We start from the raw sequence: 22,065 nt of genomic DNA on the forward strand, positions 1-22,065 counted from the left end.
GATGGACAGAGAGAAATGGGTCCAATTAAAGGTCAGAAACCAGGAACAACTCAACTTTTTCATAATAATGTTTATTTAACTTACATAGCACTTTTCATTTCAAATAAAATCGGCTCCAAAAATATTAGACTAATTCACAGCATACATCATAAGAAAACCTGTGATATTAGATGTCCATAGACAGCATGGTGCTTGGATACACATAATGGCTTAGCAATGTTATTGTAACTGTAATACCTGTGTGATTGATCCTCTGGATGGGTTGCCTCTGCTGATACCCCCATCCATTGGGCCTCCTAGAAGGAAGACAACAGACAGAGGTTGGTATGTGTGGATATAGATGAGGGTTGTACAGTTGTTGGCATTATATTCCTGGTCAGAATCATTGAAGCCTTACTCCGATTTTCCCTCATTCTCCCGGAAGTTTGCACTCGTTGACTTCATCTCAAGGATTTAAAGTAATTGGTGTAAGATGGCACACTCTGGCTGCACTAATACATTGCTTTGAAATCTTGGTGGGGAGAATAGTAGAGCAACGGGCTGCAGCCTGAAAGAGGGAGACAGAGGTTTCCACACCCCGATGTCACCCCAGAGGTCAGTTGTGGGAGAAGGTGCGAGGAGGACTTCTAGTGAAAGGAGGTGCTTTTTGAACTGGGGCTCGTGAGGTCTCTCTCCATCTCCCTCCCTCACCAGCATGTCACATTCTGTCAAGTCTGTGCAAACAGAGGGCAGGAGGGAGGGAAGGAGGGTGGAGGCCAGACTCCTCCACTTCACTCTTCTCGATCGCCTGCGATAAAGCTATTTTCTATCAATCTTGCAAACCTGGGTTCAAATAGTATGTCAAGTCTTTAGTCCCAGAAATGCAACCCCCACCCATCTGGCACTCTAGGCAAGCAAACATTGAGTATTTGAAAGATTTAAAATATGATTTGAACACAGGTGCGGTTTCTGGGTATTCACTGTGGGTAACAGCACTGTTTTGGTGAGAGTGTGAAAGGAGAAACACTTGGGAGGCAAGGACAGGCAGGATGACAGGCAGACACTTTTGTGAGATGGACAAATAGACACACACCTCTGACTACCCCCTCATACTGCATCTGGGAAAGGAGGCCCTCCGACTGGCCACGCGGAGAACACTCCTCCTGCTTAATGTAGGACACTGGGGAGAGGAAGGGAGGGAACGAACAGGGAAGGCAAGTGAAGTGGGACATTGGGACTGTGGCATCAGGTCTGAATGTGCTCAAACGTTGACAATATGCTTGTCTCTCTCTCATGCCAATCTAATAGCAGAGAGAGGACATTAGATGATGATAGACAGTATCCAGACAGTATCCACACTTGCACACCACTTAGTATGAATAAATGTAGTATGCTAGTTTGGACAATGGAATGTAGATTGGGGGTGCGTGTGTCATCCAGACTGGCTTGTCTTACCAGGTTTGGTGGGGTCCTGCTGCCTGGGCAAGCCCAGGGATATGGAGCCCACTGAGCTCTTTGCAACCTCTGGGCCACCGTAGACAGCATGGGATGGCAGGTACGTACCAGGAGTTCCCTGAAATGGCAGGAACAGACAGGTCAGAATCAGGTCAGGGTTGCAAAATTCCAGTTGGAGGATTCCCTGCCTGCTTGTTCTCTCCTGATTCTGGGAGTCCATCAACCAAGATTTCTGAAAACCTTAACTTTTGCAGAATTATACAGCAGAGAAATACAGGGAAAGTGCAATGTACACAAATAAAGGTGGAGTCAACGAATGTGTACTAAAGTTTGCTCTTTGGCATATTGGCTAGTAAACGTTACTAAATACAGAGTACTGTCTGCTACAAAGGCAAATAGCCTTATAGGTTTCTTATTAAATAATTATCACACAACAAATACTGTTAGAGTATGACTGATGAGAAAAATGTTTTATTATTTAACCAAATAGAACATGCAAAACACTTTAGCCACACCTGCTCTGGGTGCCCACCTGTGTGGGCCTAACCAGGGGGCTGGCTGGATCTGAACCCTCACCTGAGGGATATGGGTCTTACCTGGGAGATGGAGCCGCCCTGGATAAAGGAAGGCTTGTCTGTGGGTTTGGAGGTTGGAATGAGTGGAGGAGGAGATGGAATGTTGGCGGGTCGGCTGTGTCTGGAGAAAGTCACACGGACTCCATCAGGCAGACTCTGGACCACCTGGTTGGGAGCTGGCTGGAGCACTAGGAGAGAAAAACAATAGAAGTTAGGGAGTGACACCATCGATCATATGATTATTTAGCATGAACCTTGTCTAGGATACGGTGAAGAAGGGAAGAAAAAACACACAAAAAGTGTGTCAGGAAAAGAAAATCCAGAGGCACTGAAAAGTTAAAGCATTGAACATTTTTGCAACCCTCTAGAAAATATATTTATGCCTATTATGGATATTCTCATACAAAAATGATTGTACCATTTCCTGCCATTTCCACAGATCAGTCACTGTACATTATTGCAACTAAATTCAGGCTAAATTGTTTCTCATTCTCAGCCAGTGCATCATTCATTACTCTTACTAACAGGCTCCACCAGCAGCCTATCTTCTATCTATGAGTGCATGGTGATAACATTGAGGCAGATCCCCCAGACTGAAGTAAACAGTGAAGTAAACACAGTACAGTGAGTCTGGTAGCTAGAGTTAAAAGTCTGAAGCCGACCTAAACCTGATGTAACCTCCCTGCCTTCTGTCTGTCTGTACATCTGTGGGAACAGCCTCAGGGAGCGAGATCTGGCTCGTCTGAGTTCTACCCTGTTAGTGAGTCACGGTGACCGGGAGTGACCTGCCTTGAGGAAACAACCCCCACTCCCTTCCTCCCGACAGTCTGCCCGCCCTCAGTGCCCCTGCACTTTACAAAATCAAACATTTAAATTTTATCCGGGAGAGTACCTACAGCAGGCACAGACGTCAGCATCCTGGCAGCTCACACAGAGATAAGGAAACAAGCTAGGCCATGACGGAATACTGTTAAAGCCTTACTGCAGCCAGGCTCTGTGTGTGTGTAAGTAATATTAACATGCATTCATGATAGGGACAGATATTATTTTAAGGCCAGTTACAGTACAGATTAATCTACTCACAGAGAATCGGTAAAGAGAAGGGGGGGGTGGAAAAAATAAGGCCAACTGTACTGTAAGAGCTTTAGCCAATGGAAAAACAGTTGGCAACAGCACAAACAGTATGGGAGCAGGCTAGCTAAACGGTAGAGCTGAGGCCACATGGGGGAGGACAGAGCAGAGGGCGGTTACCTGGAGGCACGCTGTAGCGGGAGGCGTTGGGGTCGTTGGGCTGAGGAGAGGCCTTGCTCATGTCCCTGGGAGAGAGCCTGTAGGGAGATCCAGGCCGACCAGACTGGGCCTCCTGCTCCAGAGCCATCTTCATATCATAAGGCATGTAGGGGAAGGGCTTACCTGAACACAACACAGAACAGAGACATATGAATGAAAACACAGCCGCAAGATAAATGCCGCACACAAATAGATGAACAATCAGAAGATGAAACACAACCCGAGACGATTTTATTATACATTTCAATCAACAAAATAATAGGGTCTTGCCACAGATTCACAGATTTCACACACAAAAAAAGCCCATCAGCCTGCCTTACTGCTCTAACACGAACTGCGATTTCCAAGCGTCTTCAAATATCGCATTGCGGGACTACCCAAAAACCTTTTTAGCTCTTAAAAAAGGTGATAAAAGCTTTGGGTGTCTAATCACGCACTTCCCCCCCCTTCACACAAAATATACCATTCAGACTCCGAAACAGGGTAAGCCAATTGTGTCCTTTGTGGCTGAATGACTCTTCTACCCTTAAAAATAGGACCCACTTCTCTGTCTGTCTGCCTGGGGGAACTAACTGTCCTGCTCTGACACACTCAAGTCATGCTCCTTCAAAAGTCGACCACAGAATCCCTCTCTTCTCCCAGAGGCATTTCAGGAAAAACAAGCTTTCCCTATCAGAGCTTTTAGCTTTCATGTTCGCATTACGTGTAAAATGGGGTCAGCTAACATCTTGTTCTTGTTCTGGTTCAGCAGTCTGAACCGGCTCGCTCTCCTCTTTCCTTTTTTTGACGCTGAACGAAAGCGAATGGGACTGAAAAATGCATAGGCTATAAATAGGCTGCTGTTGGTTGAGAGGCTCGGGTAGGTAGGGGCTTGGAGGGGGGATACCAGTGTGTATGTGTGTGTGTCCTCTCTCTTACCCTCCCTGTCCAGTACAGTGGGGCTGTGGGTAGTGAAGCGCGGGCAGTTGGGAGGTTGTCTGCTGTGCTCGGGGTCGGCCTGGTCCTGTCTCTGTTTATCCTCCGCGTGGGCCGACTCGTGCACCGCCTTGATCTGGTGCTGGAACATGGCAAAGCCACTGAGGGGGGCTCCCATGGGCATCCCGCCAGTGCTGAAAGGACTCACCTACAGGAGGAGGGTGAGGAGAAACACTCCTGTGAGGAAGACTGGAGGGGGACAAGCTCTGTACAAGTGAGCAGCTGAAGCATTGTCCTCTAACCCTGAAGTCCTTCTATCTACAATCTAGAAGTAGATGTTGATTGGACTTCAGAATGAGAAGAATAGTACTAACACCTGCCTTTAAACCATCCCCGGAGAAAGGGTAAAGTACATTATTAGATGAATGAAATGTAAAAAATGACAAACAGTTGTTAGATTGGATTGCTTTTGTGTTTGCACGCATATCTCAGCCCCATTGCTTAAACAGGCGATCCAGTTTGTCTGACTTCATCCCATAAGAAATAGAGAGACAGAAGCACCATAGAAGAAGCAATTAGAGGGAAGGAAAGGGACATCAGAAAACAATTTGACAGTGTCTGCACATTAGCATGATTGGACTACCGGTAGGCAACAGATGGGCCCAAGTTCATTGATTTAGATCCCTGCAAACACATTGATCAACTGATTGATTTAACATTTCAATGGAAAAAGAAGAATCCATGAATTGAATTGATTGATTTACAGGTTGGTTGGAAAAGTGCGGGGGATGATGGACTCACTTGACGGGTAGGTTGGTCTAAACAAGACATGCTTTCACCCTGTTGCCTGCCTCCGTATGCCTGCCTCTCCGAATGGGCATATCTGATCATAGAAAAGTGTGGGTTGCTATAGTGACTGACCATGGGCGGGATGGCAGCGGCGCCCTGCTGGAACTGCTGCATGTTGAGGTGGGCCTGCTTGGCCGTGGACATCAGCACTGAGCCGGGAGGGCTGAGCAGCGAAGGCTTGTCCACACTAGAAAAAATCCTGAGGACACAGGTGAGAGGGGGAAACAGGAGAAAGGGGGAGACCAGAGAAGAGAGAGATGGTGAGACACACGGATCAGAAAGAGTTGAGGTAATGATTACAGGAGTTAGGATAAAGGAGTCCTGTATGAAGGGATTCAATTACCACTAATAATATCAACCATTTACAACCTTAATAATTCATCCAAATAGCTTTGTTTTTAAAGTCTGAAACAAGAGTCCTTAATCCCCATGATGACCACCCTGACCCACCTCTGTCTCTCGGGCTCAGCGTCCACATCCTCATCTGCACTGCAGGTGGCGCTGGAGTCATTGTCTGAGTGGTGCCCCTCTCTCTGCTCCTCTCTCTCCCCATTGTCCCCCTTCTCCTTAGCCGAGTCAGGCTCCACCTTCACCTGTACCTCAGTATCCCCTGGCTTCATGTCCACCTCCTGGGGCTCACACTTCGGGTGCACCTGGCCCTCATAGGCTGCCCGGGCCCTCTCCCTGTCCTGATCCTCCTGAGAGTCAGGGTCTCTGGCCTCTCCCTCCGGGCTCTTCTCCAGCTTGACCCTCAGCTCCCCGTAGGACAGATCCTGGCCCTTTCTATCGCTGGCCTGGTCCTGATTAGACCGCTGGCTCTCTGACCCTCCAGCAATGTCTCCCCTCTGGGACTCTCCTCCGACCTTGGAGGGGTCTGCCTGGGACGGGGAAGGGGCACTCTCTGTGTCTGAGCTGTTCTCTCCACCTGTATGAATAAAAGATTTAATGTTTTTTTATTATTATTTTATTTTACTTTACATGTGTCAATGCCAAGATAAATCTCTGACACGGGTGTCAGGTGACAAAAGACAAAGCCTCAGTCCCCTTCCCCCAGCATTCCTGGCTATGCCCAACCAAGTAACCCTCTCCAATCTGCAGGCAGTTACACCAACTAACCAAGGCCTTGAGGACAGTTTGGGTTTCCTTGGGAGACAATGAGAGCTTCAGGAACAACAACACATAATATAGTGACCTCCTGTAGCGTAGACAGAACTTTACAACTATCTGGTAGACTGGAACCAGATAAGGCAATCTCTCAAACTGACATGACCCAAGCATTATGACATCCAGTGACTCAGTGACACGACTAAACACAACAGATAGCAACACCCCCACACACACACCAACCAACCAACAAGCAACCCTTCCTCCACCTCCACCACCTGCCCACCCCAGCCCTACACCACCTGCCTTGGAGCATGTTGCATAGTTGGTCATCCTCCGGAGGGGCAGAGAGAGAGAGAGACTGCAAGGGTAGGGAAAGCCTCTCCTACCTCCCTGTCAGGTGAGGGGCTAAGCTCAATTAAACCACTTTGCTTTATCACAGACAAAACCTGGAGGGATATGGGCTCCACTCCAAAAGAGAGAAAGAGGGAGAGGATGAGGGTTAGGGAAAGAAGGGAGCAGAAAGAGGGGGCGAGAGAGAGATGGCTAAGAGCTACAGTCAGTGAGTGATTGGTATGTGATAAACCCGGGGAGAGAAGGCTCTCCTAAACAATGGAAGGCATGAGCACATTTACAGCCAGGACGAAATAGAAAGGTCCCACAGTTAATCTGGACTCACACTCATTAAACTATCACCATAATTGGCAGGGCAAGAAATGTGAATATTCAAAACAGGCTCTTTCTGCCCTGTTACGGCAGCCGATACAAGGGCACTTTAGGACTTTTAGGAGTGGAGAGAGTGAGAGAGAGATTGGCGTGGAGAGAGGAAGTGAAGAGAGGCAGAGGAGAGGGAGAAAGTGAGAAAGGGTGTTGGAAAGAGAGCAGAGAGTTGTGGAGAGATGGGGTGCGGGGAGAGGGGATATGAAGAGAGAGAGTGGGAGGCCCTGCAGATCAAAAGAGTGGAGCAACACACTTTCTTGACTCTTTAAAGCCAAGGAACAGTTACATAACCCAGGCCCAGCAGTCAGAATTAGTTCACATCTTTTATGTCTCGCTTTTCTCCCTCCTCCTTTTGATCCCTTTTTCTCTCTCATTAAAACTACAGACAGTAGCGAGAAAATACTGGGGCTCCTTTGCCATTAACGTAAAACGTAATTCTCACAAGACAGAAAGTTCAAGAGGCTCTTCCTGAAGTGGACTCACTCTTACAGATCTCTACACTCTTCCATAGAGAGACGCTTCTCTAACTCCGTCTCTTTTTCCCTTGCTCTTTCTCTCATTCACATTCACTACTGGATTGAACATTCTCTCAGATCAAATGTAAATCAAAACTAATTCTTAGCTATGATTGTGTGTATATTTGTGCTGTGCAGACAGTGTATCTGTGTCTGAATGCGAGGATTCACGTGTTTGTGAGTTTGGATAAACAGAGAGGGATGGTGTGAGTGACTCTGTTGTGTATGTTATTCTGGTGTGTGTTTGTGTGTCATCTCTCTGACTGACCATCACTATCCTCTGGGTTTTCATCGTCGTCAGCTGAGGCCATGCTCTCGCTCTGAGACGGGTCCCGATCACCCCGCGCCCGCCGGATGTCCTGAAGAAACACACATGCGTTATACAACAGAACGTCCACTTCACAGTTAGTTTGTAATACAGAAAATTAATTAAACATAGTTTAACATTTATAGATTAAAGATGGTGACAGACATACATTTATAGATTAAAGATGGTGACAGACATACATTTATAGATTAAAGATGGTGACAGACATACATTTATAGATTAAAGATGGTGACAGACATACATTTATAGATTAAAGATGGTGACAGACATACATTTATAGATTAAAGATGGTGACAGACATACATTTATAGATTAAAGATGGTGACAGACATACATTTATAGATTAAAGATGGTGACAGACATACATTTATAGATTAAAGATGGTGACAGACATACATTTATAGATTAAAGATGGTGACAGACATACATTTATAGATTAAAGATGGTGACAGACATACATTTATAGATTAAAGATGGTGACAGACATACATTTTTAGATTAAAGATGGTGACAGACATACATTTATAGATTAAAGATGGTGACAGACATACATTTATAGATTAAAGATGGTGACAGACATACATTTATAGATTAAAGATGGTGACAGACATACATTTATAGATTAAAGATGGTGACAGACATACATTTTTAGATTAAAGATGGTGACAGACATACATGTTCTGATATAGAGATTACAGAAACCAAAACACTTAATGTTGTACCTGAACACGGTGTATTCATTAGGCACTAAACTGGAGAAAATGTACAGAAAAAGGGAGGGATTCCTTGGACTTGTCCTGATGACAAGATATGCTTATTTTTGCTTGCCATTGCAAATAGTTTTAAAACAACCCTGATATTTAATTGTGTTGAGTATTGCTGTACCTGCTTGTGTTGCTGGAGCAGGTTGTCCAGGTTGTGCCGTCTCTTGTAGTTGAAGTAGAAGTTCTTGCACTGAGCCTCGCTCTTGGTGCCCACCATCTTGGCAATGGCTGGCCAGTTACGCCCATGCTCCACAAGGCCTGGCAGAGGAGAGAAAAGAGACTGGGTTGGGATCTGAACCTATAACTGACCCAGATTTAGCCTAATCATTGAACATTAACCTACTACTGAGTGACACCGCCTCACCTGGTAAAACCATTAACTACTGATCTCTCTTGTTCACACGCCCAGTTGTACAGTCACCCCAATGATCCTTGCTGCCATGGCCTGGAATTTTGCCACACCTTGACCAGCACTAATCTAATCAAACAATCAGCTTTGATGAAGTCTTAATAAACTGTTTAAGACAGACAGACTGTGCTTTCAGAGAGGTGCATTGGACTGGAAGACCGACAGCGGATTACCTTTGACATTCGGGTGTCTCTTCTCCCTCCCTCCCTCTTTCTCCACTGCACCGTTGAGCTAAAGGACACGGGCACTTTGACAAATCAACTCAGACTGGAGCCCAGTAGAGGACAAAGGCAAATTACAATACCATCTAAGTGAATGAGGAGACCGGGGACACTCTTGACAGAACATTTATTGAAACGTTTGGAGTCACTTGTATAGAGACTTCCATGTCGAAGTATCGGGTGAGGAGTACTTCAGGCTCTTTGACTGTAAAACAGTCTCATGATCTGGTTTGATATTTAGTAATAGTTCCTCACAGTCCCCTCAGGAATAAAAAAAAAAACTACACTAGCCCATTGAGAAAATATACTGTATAATACACCTATAATACATGTATGCAACATTGGCATCATCCTAAAACACACCTGTTCACATCCCTTACTTAGTTTTACAGTAGTCATTGTAGAAAGTGTCTTTCAAAAAACTTATGTTGTTTTGTTCACAAATATGACTTGTTGCAGTTGGATTGATCCCTAGTACTCATCAAGTGGCCTACCACCACAACACCAAGACCAAATCAGCCAAGCCCCTCCTCACATGTCCAAACCCTGTAACAGCTTACATGAAGATGGAGCGGAAAGAAATTGAAGAAAAAAAGTTAAGAATAAGAGGGGGAAGGCCCCTCTCTGACCCATCCAGCAGTAAACTCAACATATACAAAGCTGAAAATGAAAAATAAAAATGAAGCAGAACACCGTGCCAGAATCTAAAGACGTCATGTACACCATGTCTCCGTCAGGCAGCCCAATTAATAAAAAGTGCTCCTAACAAATATACGTTTTAAGAGCTCCCCCTCGGTCCCATGCTTCCCATCTGGAACAGTTTGTGCATATACTATGACAACATTTTGAGACGTTTTTGTTCCTTTTCGTCTTTGGCAAGGGTTTTTCTGACTGTTTATGCACACAAAATCTTTTCTCAAGGCAAGCCTAAGTTCGGTAGCCAAAGTCTACAACCCTTCGGTGATTAGTCAACAGTACGGATTCTTCAATGAAGTGTTTGTCATTGAACGAGAGACTAATCGTTTTCATGAATTTTTTTTTAAATTAAATAACTTGAGAAATACTTCCCCAAACATCTTAGATGTAAAATTGCTCGACTAACAGCTCCTTGGCAAAAAAATGACAAAATTAACGACATGTTTCTTGAGTCATCCTAGATTAATTCTGACTATGTTGAGGAAGTGTACGCTTTTTTCAAGTTCTTCAAGCGAAGGTCTTTTAACCTAAGCTAGCATATGGAATTGTTTTAAGAAGGTCACCAAGGATCATTTAAGCGATTTGATTGAATTTTAAGACCCCTTGAAGTATAGAAAAATTATTATTTGATGAAACATTGAATTTGACAAACGCATTGAACAACAGATTCACCACATGGAACACCAGAAGTGCCTGTCCTGTATCTGAGCAATATAAGATCAGAGATTTGAAATTATTTTAAAAATATTTTTTTTATACATGTATTTAACCCCTTATTTTTGGCACTAAACCATCTCCATTATTATTCCTCCATTCATTTTTTTAAACTGGTACCGGGGGACCTTCAGAAGAGGCTTGTGGGCGTCCTTTCACCTTTCCACAGGGGCGTCATATTACTGTGTGGGCCAAACTGTTTGGACACTATAGACAGAAGATGGCAGATTAGCTGTACCGGCTTCAGAAGGCGCTTGTTGGGGTTATAGAGCAAAATGGAGAACACTATCATGAGTCTCACATCCATCTATATTTGTAGGCCAAACCGTTCAGACGATTTAGTGAGAAGACCAATTTTTGGGATGTCTCATGGTCTGACAAACACTGCTCTAGCTCTGCCACCTTTCATCCGCAGATGCGGAAGTGCGACATCGACAGATGCAGTGGATTGAGATGCATCCGATGCAAAAAAAAAAAAGATCTCTCTAGCTTAAAATGTACGGATTTTTTTGTAAAAACATTTTATTATGCTCATTAGATGTCTTTGGGGCCATGGAAATCAACTGTAGGAGGTTAAGGGAGTATGTGAGCATACTCATTCGGCTGAGCGCCAGCTGAACCGAAGCATACAGAAGACTTAAGTCTCTCTCTCCACCACAGACTACACTGAGAAAGCTAGAGTACTGGCCTGGCTGGGAGGTAGCTATTGCCCGATGGGGGTTGGGGTTATGGGTCAATCACGCATGGACGAGTGTGTGACGCAACTGGCAAAAGCTGAAACGCTGTGGTGCGTCCACATTCAGTAACTGCTTGAAATGAAGCACTCAAATCTCAAAAAGAGTTGTTTTAGATAAAAAAGGCTTCAATGTAGAGCAACTTCAAAATAAGTCCTGATCCAGAAGCCTGACTGTGTTTTTGTGAATAATATGATCTTTAGAAGAAGCCCAAACTGTCACGCTCTGTCACAGAGCAGAGGCACTGCAGTTAGATATCAGAAAAAATATCCTTGCTCAAACCACTCCGTCCTGCTTCCCCCTTAAAGTCTCCACCAGCCAGGGGAGTGTCTGAGAGTGAGAGCTTGTATGGGAGCAAATGATTATATATATATATATATATATATATATATATATATATATATATATATATATATATATATATATATATATATATATATATATATATATATATCAATAAATAAAAGAGAGAGATCAAAGGAGAGAGAGAGAGGGTTGAGAGTGAAAGAGTGCGGGGGAAGGAGAAAAACGGTAAATTAAGAAATAAAAACGAAACGCTACCTTTTTTGGCAACCTCCATCTCCTCCTCGGTCCAGCGAGAAGTCTCACCGGTTTCAATGTTCGCGGCGGCAGCAGTTCCTAGTGCTAAAGTCACAGAGAGAGAACAGAAAGCTCCATATTAGCCCACAGAGATAGTACAGTGTAGCTCGGTCCACTTCTCAGCAGTCTCCTTCTCACTGCTGCTAATCAAATAATCTGTTTACATTCAGAGGCTCGCTGCTGAGGCCTGCACCTCACACTCTCTTTCCCTCTCCCTTTCTCGTGTTCTCTTGCTCTTTCGCTATCTCCCTCACAACTAGAACGACCCCCTCCTCCTGTCCCTCCCTCTTTCCCTCACAAGGGGAGGGCCCCGTGTCAGCTGATCTGGCTCCAGACAGCGGAGAAGTAGAGAGACGCACCTCCCACCCTCCAACCTCTTTGGGAAACGGCCTTGGACAAAGACAAACAGACAGACAGAGAGAACATCCCGACAACAGAGACAGACAGACTGACTAAGTAACCACTCCTCTCACTGCTACACTGCCACTTATCTATTAACCACAAACACACGTCTCTCTCAGTATCAGCCTGTCCACACTGACCCCTACCTCCCCAGCCAAATTCACAGAACAACACACTGAATAAGGGAGGATGGGCTGATGGAAGCTGGAGCTGAGAGGGAGAGTGAACCCTGGCCCACTACTCCATGGGACCCATAGAGATTGCGTAAACTTTTTCCACATTCTGTTGTGTTTGTTGCGTTACAGCTTGCATTTAAAATGGATTAAATTGAGATTTTGCGTCACTGGCCTACATACAATACCCCATAATGTCAAAGTAGAATTATGTTTTTACACATTTTTACAAATTAAAAAATGAAAAGCTGAAATGTATTGAGTCAATAAGTATTCATCCCTTTTGTCATGGCAAGCCTAAAAAAGTGGACTCACTCTGTGTGCAATAAGTGTTTAACATGATTTCTGAATGACTACCTAATCTCTGTACCCCACACATACAATTCTTTAAGGTCCCTCAGTCGAGCAGTGAATTTCAAACACAGATTCAACCAAAGACCAGGGAGGTTTTCCAATTCCTCGCAAAGGGCATCTATTGATAGAAGGGTAAAAATTTAAAAGCAGACTATGAATATCCCTTTGAGAATGGTGAAATGTTTAATTACACTTTGGATGGTGTATCAATCAATACACCCAGTCGCTACAAAGATACAGGCGTCCTTCCTAACTCAGTTGCCGGAGAGGAAGGAAACCGCTCAGGGATATCACGAGGCCAACAGTGACATTAAAACAGTTAGTTTTCTCCTATCACAGCCATTAAACTCTGAGGATGGATCAACAACATTGTAGTTACTCCACAATACTAACCTAATTGACAGGGTGAAAAAAAGGAATCCTGGACAGAACAAATATTCCTAAACATGCATCCTGTTTGCAATACGGCACTAAAGTAATACAGCAAAAAAAATGTGGCCTTTTAGTCCTGAATACAAAGTGTTTTGGATTTGCCCCCAAACGTTACAACACATTACTGAGTACCACTCTCCATAATGTTCAAGCATAGTGGCGGCTGCATCGTGTAATGGGCATGCTTGTAATCGTTAAGGGCTGGGGAGTCTTTCAGAAAAAAACTGAATTGTGCTAAGCATGGGCAAAATCCTAGAGGAAAACCTGGTTCAGTCTGCTTTACACCAGACACTTTACACCGGAATTCACCTTTCAGCAGGACAATAACCTAAAACACAAGGCCAAATGTTCACTGGAGTTGCTAACCAAGAAGACTGTGAATGTTCCTGAGTGGCCAAGTTACAGTTACAATCTACTAGAAAATCTATGGCAAAATGGTTGTCTAGCAATGGTCAACTACCAATTGAAAATAATTTTGAAAATAATAAATGGGCAAATGTTGCACAATCCAGGTGTGGAAAGAGCTTAAAGACCTAGACAGACTCACAGCTGTAATTTTTGCCAAAGGTGATTCTAACATGTATTGGCTCAGGGGATTGACACATATCTAATCAAGATAGAGTTTTCTTTTTCATAAATGTTTTACAAATGCTAGAATTTCTCTTCCACTTTGACATTCGAGTATTTTGTGTAGATTGTTGACAAAAAAATGACAATTAAATCCATTTTAATCCCACTTTGTAAAAACAACATTTTGAAAAAGTTAAGGGGTGTGAATACTTTCTGAAGGCACTGTTGCTGACATTTATAGGAGTTTTTTTTTTCTCTAGAAGAGATCCATGCCTAGACGGCTGCTAGCCAACGGTCTAGGGCCATACATAGTCTGTTAAATCTACTCAACGAAGGATAGCTGAATTACTACTTCGGTCCCATGGCACACTCAACTCACATGTTCGCCTAATCGAAACGCATTCCCTCGTTCCCCCAACATGCCTGTTAAGATCCAGGGAGGTGGTCAGGTCATTAATCTTGCCCTGCTCTTTGAAGAGATATGGCGAGACCGAAATGGCCGCCCATTCCATATATAATGATCTGCTTTTGATCCAGCCCATAGGGTTCTGGTCAATAGTAGAACACGACATAGGGAATAAGGGCCCATAGGGCTCTGGTCAATAGTAGAACACGACATAGGGAATAAGGGCCTATAGGGCTCTGGTCAAAAGTAGTGCACTGTAGAGAATAAGGGTGCCATTTCAGACGCAGATATAGATTTATAAATACAGAGTGGGAGGCTAAAACAGACTGTCTGACATTCAGCACACATACATCATAAGAGCAGGACAAGGACTAGGCTGAGGTACAGCTGAGAGGAGCCATGTCAACGGGTCCATCCTAGACGCCACACTCTATTGTCATGGTGATGATGGCTAGGGTATAGGCTCGACTCAGACTGAGCCCCCTGGCTGGGTTACACAAGCGAGAGATCGGAGGCATTGTGTTGAGGAGCAAAAACAACCTGAACCTGGTATGTATTCAGCGAGATGAAATTGCAGATAGAAATGTAATGAATAGAGCAGATTCCAGACCATCTTAGTAGTTCTAAACAATTAAATGTATATCTGAACAGACCCCAGTTTTTGCCAGGCAAGCAAGTGCATATCCTATCAGGTGTGTGTGTAAAGGGTGGTGGTGTTTTTCTTGAAGCTCAGTGGCATGACATTTACATTTTAGTCATTTAGCACAGGGGTTCCCAAACGTTTTCACTCAGGCCCGTCTTCCAGCATTGGGGAACATCCTACGCATAGGAGGCCTGCGAGCTACTTGTAGCTGGCGATCGACCTGTTGGAGACGCCAAGCGCCACACACAGACACTTGTTCATACCTCCATAGCCGAGGTTCAATACCTCGAGTGGACACAAGTAGAATTGTATTATCTACTCAGTCCCTTTGCCGCAAATACCACATAACCACAAAACTAGTAAACCACCCTAGTAAATGTAAACGTTTCTTCCTCCTTTAGCTGTTTGAGATGCACCTTTGTAAAAAAATATATAGAATTAGGGGATGGTAAAAAAAAGTGTAGAATGGCTGAGGTGCTTACCTCCTCTGTTAGGGTCCATGGGAGCACCACCTGGTGCCGTTTTGGTGGGCTCTCTAACAGCCTTCTGTGTAGTAGGCTCAGCTTTGAGGGGCTGAGGAGACTCTGCAGGCAGGACAGGCTCAGGGGCGGAGGCCGGCGGTAGTGGCTCCTCAGTCGCCACAGAGGCAGCCTCGTTGGCCATGGAGCGCGTGGTGATCCTTCCCTTGCGCCGGCCCTGGCTGTTGGCGGTCTTTCTGCCGCGTGGCGTGCTCTGCTCCTTTCCGTCCTCGTCTTCCCCACCGTCACACTTGTCTTTGTCTTTGCCGATGTCCCTGAATGAGATGGGGCCAAAAGGTTTTACCTCACCATAGCATGGCTGGTAGCATAGCATCAATAACACATCTTTAAAACTGTGGGTCAAGGGGATTCTGCAGTTTAAAAGCATGAATGACAGTACTGTTATACATTATTAGGCACATTTTGACATTCATTTGTTTTATATTCTACTCAACTCCTATCCAATGGACATTTTCAGAAACTGTACAAGCCTATAGTTTTGCACAGATGAATGCTTAGGAAAAAGCCATTTGCAGAGTCCCATCAACTGGATTTAAAAGTCAATTTTCATTAGCAGGTTTGTTTTACAGGCACTTGCAATGAGGCTGCCTCTCATTTGGTGGTTGGTAAGGACACGAGTCATGACTAACTGCTGCCCACGGATCCAGCTGGGTAAACAGGCAGGAAGTCATCTGGCTAATGGCTTAGTGTTATGGGGCCAAGATGGCCGCCACGCGCTCCTCCCCTCTCAGAGTCAGCTCTTTCTCAATTCGCCTTTCCTTTCAGCCTTTATCCATCTCAAAATTAATTGGAGAACTTCTGAGGGAAAGCAGGACACAAGTAATCAAGGAAAGACGAATTGAGAAAGGGCCAGAGAGTGCTCGTAAGCAAGAAGTAAACACAGGCCAGGTCAGAGGGAGGAGTACCTTCCTTCCTAGAAGAGCAGAGTCAGTCGACAAGGTCTGATTTCCATTTAGGCCTTGAGGGAGCATTTCAAATACCATTCTGCCTTTCTGCCTTGGTTTTATGGTTTTTCAAACTGCAGGATAGGCGGAACATTGAAAGCAGTCCGTCGGTGGGTGTTATGCTCAGCCTGGCCATCATGCCAGAGAAGGGCAGTGGTTCGCTCCCTCTCGCTCTCTCTCTCCATCTCTAGCTCTAGCTCCGTCCCGCGCTGGTCTGATGTACATTACATCTAAGAGGGATGATGATCCCTGTAACAAGGCTCCAGAATTCCTGTTGCCTCAACTGATAGCTACAATTTACTGGGAGGTACAGATTCTCCCTCGAAATGTCAGAGGGGGGTCAGGCCCGAGGCTGACTCTAGCTAGGACTCTAACAGCAGTACCTGTGGGAAACCTATGAGCAAGTGTATACACACACACACACACACACAGCTATTCAAAATTCACCTGGAGTCCTCCTTTTCATCTTTCTCTTCCTCTTCCTTATTCTGCTCGTCCTCTTTTTTCTCCAACTTCTCCGATTTCTCCTCTTCGATTTTGTCGTCTGACTTGTCTTCTTGCGAGGGTCGTGTTATTTGCTATAAGAAAAAAAAAAAGAGCAAAAGGATATACACATTTTAGCTAAATGTATTTTCAGTTGGTAAATATATACCTGCCAACTCAAGAGGATCTCCCTATATGATAACTCTGCTCAACTCTCATGATGTCACAGAGAGCACTCTAGTCTATGCAAAGTCATCATGATGACGTATAGCACCTCGAAGTTCAATCTGGGCCAGAAAGTTTACAACAAAACCTCAAGGCAGCCCATAGGTAATTCACGTCTAGTTTTGAAAAAAACTCTGCCCGTGTTTGAATTCCTATTTAGTGACTGACTGAGTGGGGCTAAAACAGCACGCCATGACCCACATCCCTTTTAAGGCAACAACAACACAATAATGGAGTGCTAGAATAATACCCTGTAGGAAAGGAAGGATTCAGAAGGAAAAATAACAGGCACTGGCAGTGTCAACAAAATATCAAAGCAATACACTGACTGTCCTATAAAATCACAACAAAAGTCTTAGAGCGACCTAGACATGATATACCATGTCATGGCCTATTAATGCACTCTCCAGCCAAGGGAAGCTACAAATCAAACAGCAGTTAAGTCCATCTCTCCATTCACCTACATTTACTGTTGCAGCAACTGCCCAGCCTACCACTGATGCTAAAAGTTCACTGTGAAAGAAGCAGGAGTGGTCTGCGGCTTAATTCTTCAGACTAAAAAGAGAGCAGATTGACTGCCCCACTAAGTGAACAACAGTACAATGTCATAATGTGATAAGTCTAACTTCCCTAGGGTTATTCCCCCGGCATCAGGGCAGTCCAATTTCCTCAAAGCTAGCTAACCAGATAAGAGAAGAAAGGGAACCAGACAGAGGGAAAGTGGAGTTTAACAGCCTGGTCATGCACCCAGTGTAGATAAGATTAAGTCTATGACCTCCTTTGATGATCTTCACATGGAGAGGGTGTCCACAGGATCATGATACACATACAAACATCATAAGTACAATCCAGGCCATTGTTCCGCCTGAAGTCCGCCTGTGTAGAAAATCAAAAGCCTCACATGACTAAATTAAGAAAATTACAGCGAAATAGATTGGGTGAGTGAGAGGGTGTCCTGGTCCTGAACCCATAACACGACCCGACTAAGCGAAAGCCGAGTTCATGTACTCAATCATATAAGTCATTACGATTTCCCATGATAACTAGTAATCACGTTAGCCTACAGTATGAATGCAGATACTGTACAAACCACACTTTTCTTTTGCAGACACCAAATCAATATAACTTTTGGCTACAAAAGTAAAAAATACTGATGCACCAATGAGAAGAATCTTAAATGTTGTATTTATAAATACTATACCAAACATTAGGAACAGCATCCCAATAGTGAGTTGCACCCCCCCCCCCCCCTTTTTTCCCCTCAGAACATGGACTACAAGGTGTCTAAAGCATTCACAGTGATTCCCATTTTGACTCCAATCTGGGAAAACCTAGGAAGGGGGTGGACCATTCTTGATACACACAGAAAACTGTTGAGTGTGAAAAACCCGGCAGCATTGCAGTTCTTGACACAACGCGGTGCGCCTGGCATGTTTTGCCCATTCACCCTCTGAATGGAACACATAAGGAGCCCATGTCCCAAGGCTTAAAAATCCTTCTCTAACCTGTCTCTTCCACTTCATCTATCTATAACACAGTTAAAGTCAGAAGTTTAAATACACCTTAGCCAAATACATTTAAACTCAGTTTTCACAATTCCTGACATTTAATCCTAGTAAAAATCCCGTTTTAGGTCAGTTAGGATCACCACTTTATTTTAAGAATGTGAAATGTCAGAATAATAGTAGAGAGAATTATTTATTTCAGCTTTTATTTATTTTATCACATTCCCAGTGGGTCAGAAGATTACATACACTCAATTAGTATTTGGTAGCATTGCCTTTAAATTGTGTACCTTGGGTCAAACGTTTAGGGTAGCCTTCCACAAGCTTCCTACAATAAGTTGGGTGAATTGTGGCCCATTCCTCCTGACAGCGCTGGAGTCAGGTTTGTAGGCCTCCTTGCGCGATAATGCTTTTTCAGTTCTGCCCACAAATTTTCTATAGGATTAAGGTCAGGGCTTTCTGATGGCCACTCCAATACCTTGACTTTGTTGTCCTTAAGCCATTATGCCACAACTTTATAAGTATGCTTGGGGTCATTGTCCATTTGGAAGACCCATTTGCGACCAAGCTTTAACTTCCTCACTGATGTCTTGAGGTGTTGATTCAATATATCCACATCATTATCCTCTCTCATGACGCCATCTATTTTGTGAAGTGCACCAGTCCCTCCTGCAGAAAAGCACCCCCACAACATGATGCCGCCACCGCCGTGCTTCACAGTTGGGATGGTGTTCTTCGGCTTGCAAGCATCCCCCATTTTCCTCCAAACATAACAAAGGTCATTATGACTAAACAGTTCTATTTTTGTTTCATCAGACCAGAGGACATTTCTCCAAAAAGTACGATCTTTGTCCCCATGTGCAGTTGCAAACCATAGTCTGGTTTTATTTATGGCAGTTTTGGAGCAGTGGCTTCTTCCTTGCCGAGCGGCCTTTCAGATTATGTCGATATAGCACTCATTTTACTGTGGATATAGATACTCCTTTGCGGTTGTTCTGTGATTGATTTGCACTTTTCGCACCAAAGTGCATTAATCTCTAGGAGACAGAATGCATCTCCTTCCCGAGCGGTAGGGCGACTGCGTGGTCCTGTGGTGTTTATACTGGAGTACTATTGTTTGTACAGATGAACGTGGTACCTTCAGGTGTTTGGAAATTGCTCCCAGGGATGAACCAGATTTCAGATTGATGAACCAGAATTATTTTAATTTTCCCATGATGTCAAGCAAAGAGGCACTGAGTTTGAAGGTAGGCCATGAAATACATCCACAGGTACACCTCCAATTGACTCAAATGATGTCAATTAGCCTATCAGAAGCTTCTAAAGCCATGACATCTTTTTGGGGAATTTACCAAGCAGTTTAAAGGCACAGTCATTTCAGTGTATGTAAACTTCTGACCCACTGGAATTGTGATACAGTGAATTATAAGTTAAATAATCTGTCTATAAACAATTGTTGGAAAAATTACTTGGGTCATGTACAAAGTAGATGTCCTAGCTGACTTGCCAAAACTATAGTTTGTTAACAAAAATGTGTGGAGTGGTTGAAAAACGAGTTTTATTGACTCCAACCTAAGTGTATGTAAACTACCGACTTCAACTGTATATGTAGTTAGAGAGAGAGAATGCCAAGAGTGTGCAAAGCTGTCATCAAGGCAAAGGGTGGCTACTTTGAAGAATATCAAATAACATATTTTGATTTGTTTAACACTTTTTTTGGGTTACTACATGATTCTATATCTGTTATTTCATAGTGTTGATGTCTTCACTATTATTCTACAATGTAGAAAATAGTAAAAATAAAGAAAACCCCTTGAATGAGTAGGTGTGTCTAAACATTTTTCACATAGTGAATGTTCATAACACATAAGCATACAAATTTAGTGGTAATCCTTTTTGATGCATTCACTAACAGCAGTAGATACTAGATAACAAAACTCCTGGGTCAGATGCAGATCTGGGTCAGACAAGTCCAGCAGAGGGATTGAGAATAGAGCAACATTCTTTATCATCATTGCTGGCAAGGGATACCAGCAACTCCCTCCCTCCCCCTCTGCCTGATGCACGAAAGTGCTGTTCTGGAACAAGTCTGGCTATGCCAAACCAAACATCCCATGCTGGTACCAGATGGGGCTAACGAAGGTCAAAAGCCCAATGGTGAGCAGAGGGAATGAATCAGAGCGTATCAGAGAGTCAGAGCGAGCGGGAGAGAGAGAGTCAGAGCAAGCGGGAGAGAGAGAGAGTCAGAGCAAGCGGGAGAGAGAGAGAGTCAGAGCAAGCGGGAGAGAGAGAGTCAGAGCAAGCGGGAGAGAGAGAGTCAGAGCGAGCGGGAGAGAGAGAGAGTCAGAGCGAGCGAGCGAGCGAGACAGAGCGAGAGTGAAAGCGAGAGAGTCCGAGCCAGAGAGAGACCGAGCCAGAGAGAGAGTGTTGGATAGAGAAAGTCAGAGTGAGAGAGAGTGAGTCAAAGAGAGAGAGGGAGAGTTACAGAGAGAGAGGGAGAGTTACAGAGAGAGAGTGAGAGCCTTGCCATTGAGAAGGGTAGAACACAGGAAAACCTGTCTCCCTGTAGAGGAAAGGCTGTGTAACCACTGCACAACAGCAGAAACAGAGCTGCATTTCCTGACATTTAAAAAAATATATATATACTGCCCATCCTGTTGAGGGAAGACGCAGAGCGCTGTGGGTTGGCAGCGCACTACATTGCTGCCTGTCATAAAGATGAAGGACAGTGTCTGACAGACCAATCAACCTGCACATGTCCTCTACTGTATGCTTATTGTGATTGTTCAATGTATGGTTATTTTGACCCTTGGTTATTGTTGTTACTGTTGTCCCGTTGACCATTTTGATTCTTATTATTTTCATATTGTAAATATCCAAAGTAAGCTTTGGCAATATGTACATTGTTACGTCATGCCAATAAAGCAAATTGAATTGAGAGAGAGAATTTAAAAAGGATGAGTGTGACTGCATGAAGATGACATTGGGGGGTGGGCTCCCTCTATAGACAGAACACAGCATATAGACCACTTGGCCAAGTAGACGTTTTACTGAACACAACCCACAAAACACATTTGCAACAAGAACAATCTATTGCTATTAGACAAGTTCAGGTTATAGGTTCTACACTAGGGTCCTGGTGGGGTCAGGGAGGTCCTGCGTTTGTTTTGGAGGCCATCTGCGCACCACGATGGCTTTCCTGCTTTATCTCCCCATTCTGCTCAAGTGCTTCCAGTGCTGCCTTCCACACTACAGATGTAAAAAAAACACCAGGGTTCTACAGAGCTTTTTCCCCCTGACCTGGTTTTAAATTTCCCCCCTGCTCGCTTTTAGCTGATTCACTAGCGCTGTTTGAGTTAGGAAATGACTGAACCCCAAGTCTTTTCCTACCCTGGAGTTTTTAAATGGGGCATCACACACACACACACACACACACACACACACAGTAATAAGAAAATAACAGGTGCCTCCTGAGTGGGGAAGCCGTCTAAGGCACTGCATCACAGTGCTAGAGGGATCAC

The 22,065-nt window shown here is 44.2% G+C and overlaps 1 protein-coding gene across 21 annotated transcripts in view; it reads right to left on the bottom strand.

The window, feature by feature from the left end:
- Positions 1–22,065, bottom strand: part of ncor1 (nuclear receptor corepressor 1) — a 124,287-nt gene that overhangs the window by 26,593 nt on the left and 75,629 nt on the right. For 9 of the 21 annotated variants that reach the window (XM_090192321.1, XM_090192320.1, XM_090192316.1 and 6 more), the window contains 13 exons: positions 16,779–16,909; positions 15,331–15,641; positions 11,830–11,913; positions 8,616–8,752; positions 7,671–7,761; positions 5,514–5,988; positions 5,136–5,262; positions 4,218–4,422; positions 3,261–3,422; positions 2,031–2,197; positions 1,435–1,552; positions 1,073–1,159; positions 238–296 (listed from right to left, as the gene is read on the bottom strand). In XM_090192321.1, the coding sequence (XP_090048447.1) occupies positions 238–296; positions 1,073–1,159; positions 1,435–1,552; positions 2,031–2,197; positions 3,261–3,422; positions 4,218–4,422; positions 5,136–5,262; positions 5,514–5,988; positions 7,671–7,761; positions 8,616–8,752; positions 11,830–11,913; positions 15,331–15,641; positions 16,779–16,909 (2,154 nt within the window). Of the gene's footprint in view, positions 1–237; positions 297–1,072; positions 1,160–1,434; positions 1,553–2,030; positions 2,198–3,260; positions 3,423–4,217; positions 4,423–5,015; positions 5,263–5,513; positions 5,989–7,670; positions 7,762–8,615; positions 8,753–11,829; positions 11,914–12,032; positions 12,351–15,330; positions 15,642–16,778; positions 16,910–22,065 lie in introns of those variants that run through there. The other 12 variants (XM_090192319.1, XM_036937451.2, XM_090192313.1 and 9 more) reach the window with 5 other exon arrangements.

This window comes from Oncorhynchus mykiss, chromosome 12 (genome assembly GCF_057628025.1).
Source record: "Oncorhynchus mykiss isolate SJ-2025 chromosome 12, ASM5762802v1, whole genome shotgun sequence".
Classification (NCBI taxonomy): domain Eukaryota; kingdom Metazoa; phylum Chordata; class Actinopteri; order Salmoniformes; family Salmonidae; genus Oncorhynchus; species Oncorhynchus mykiss.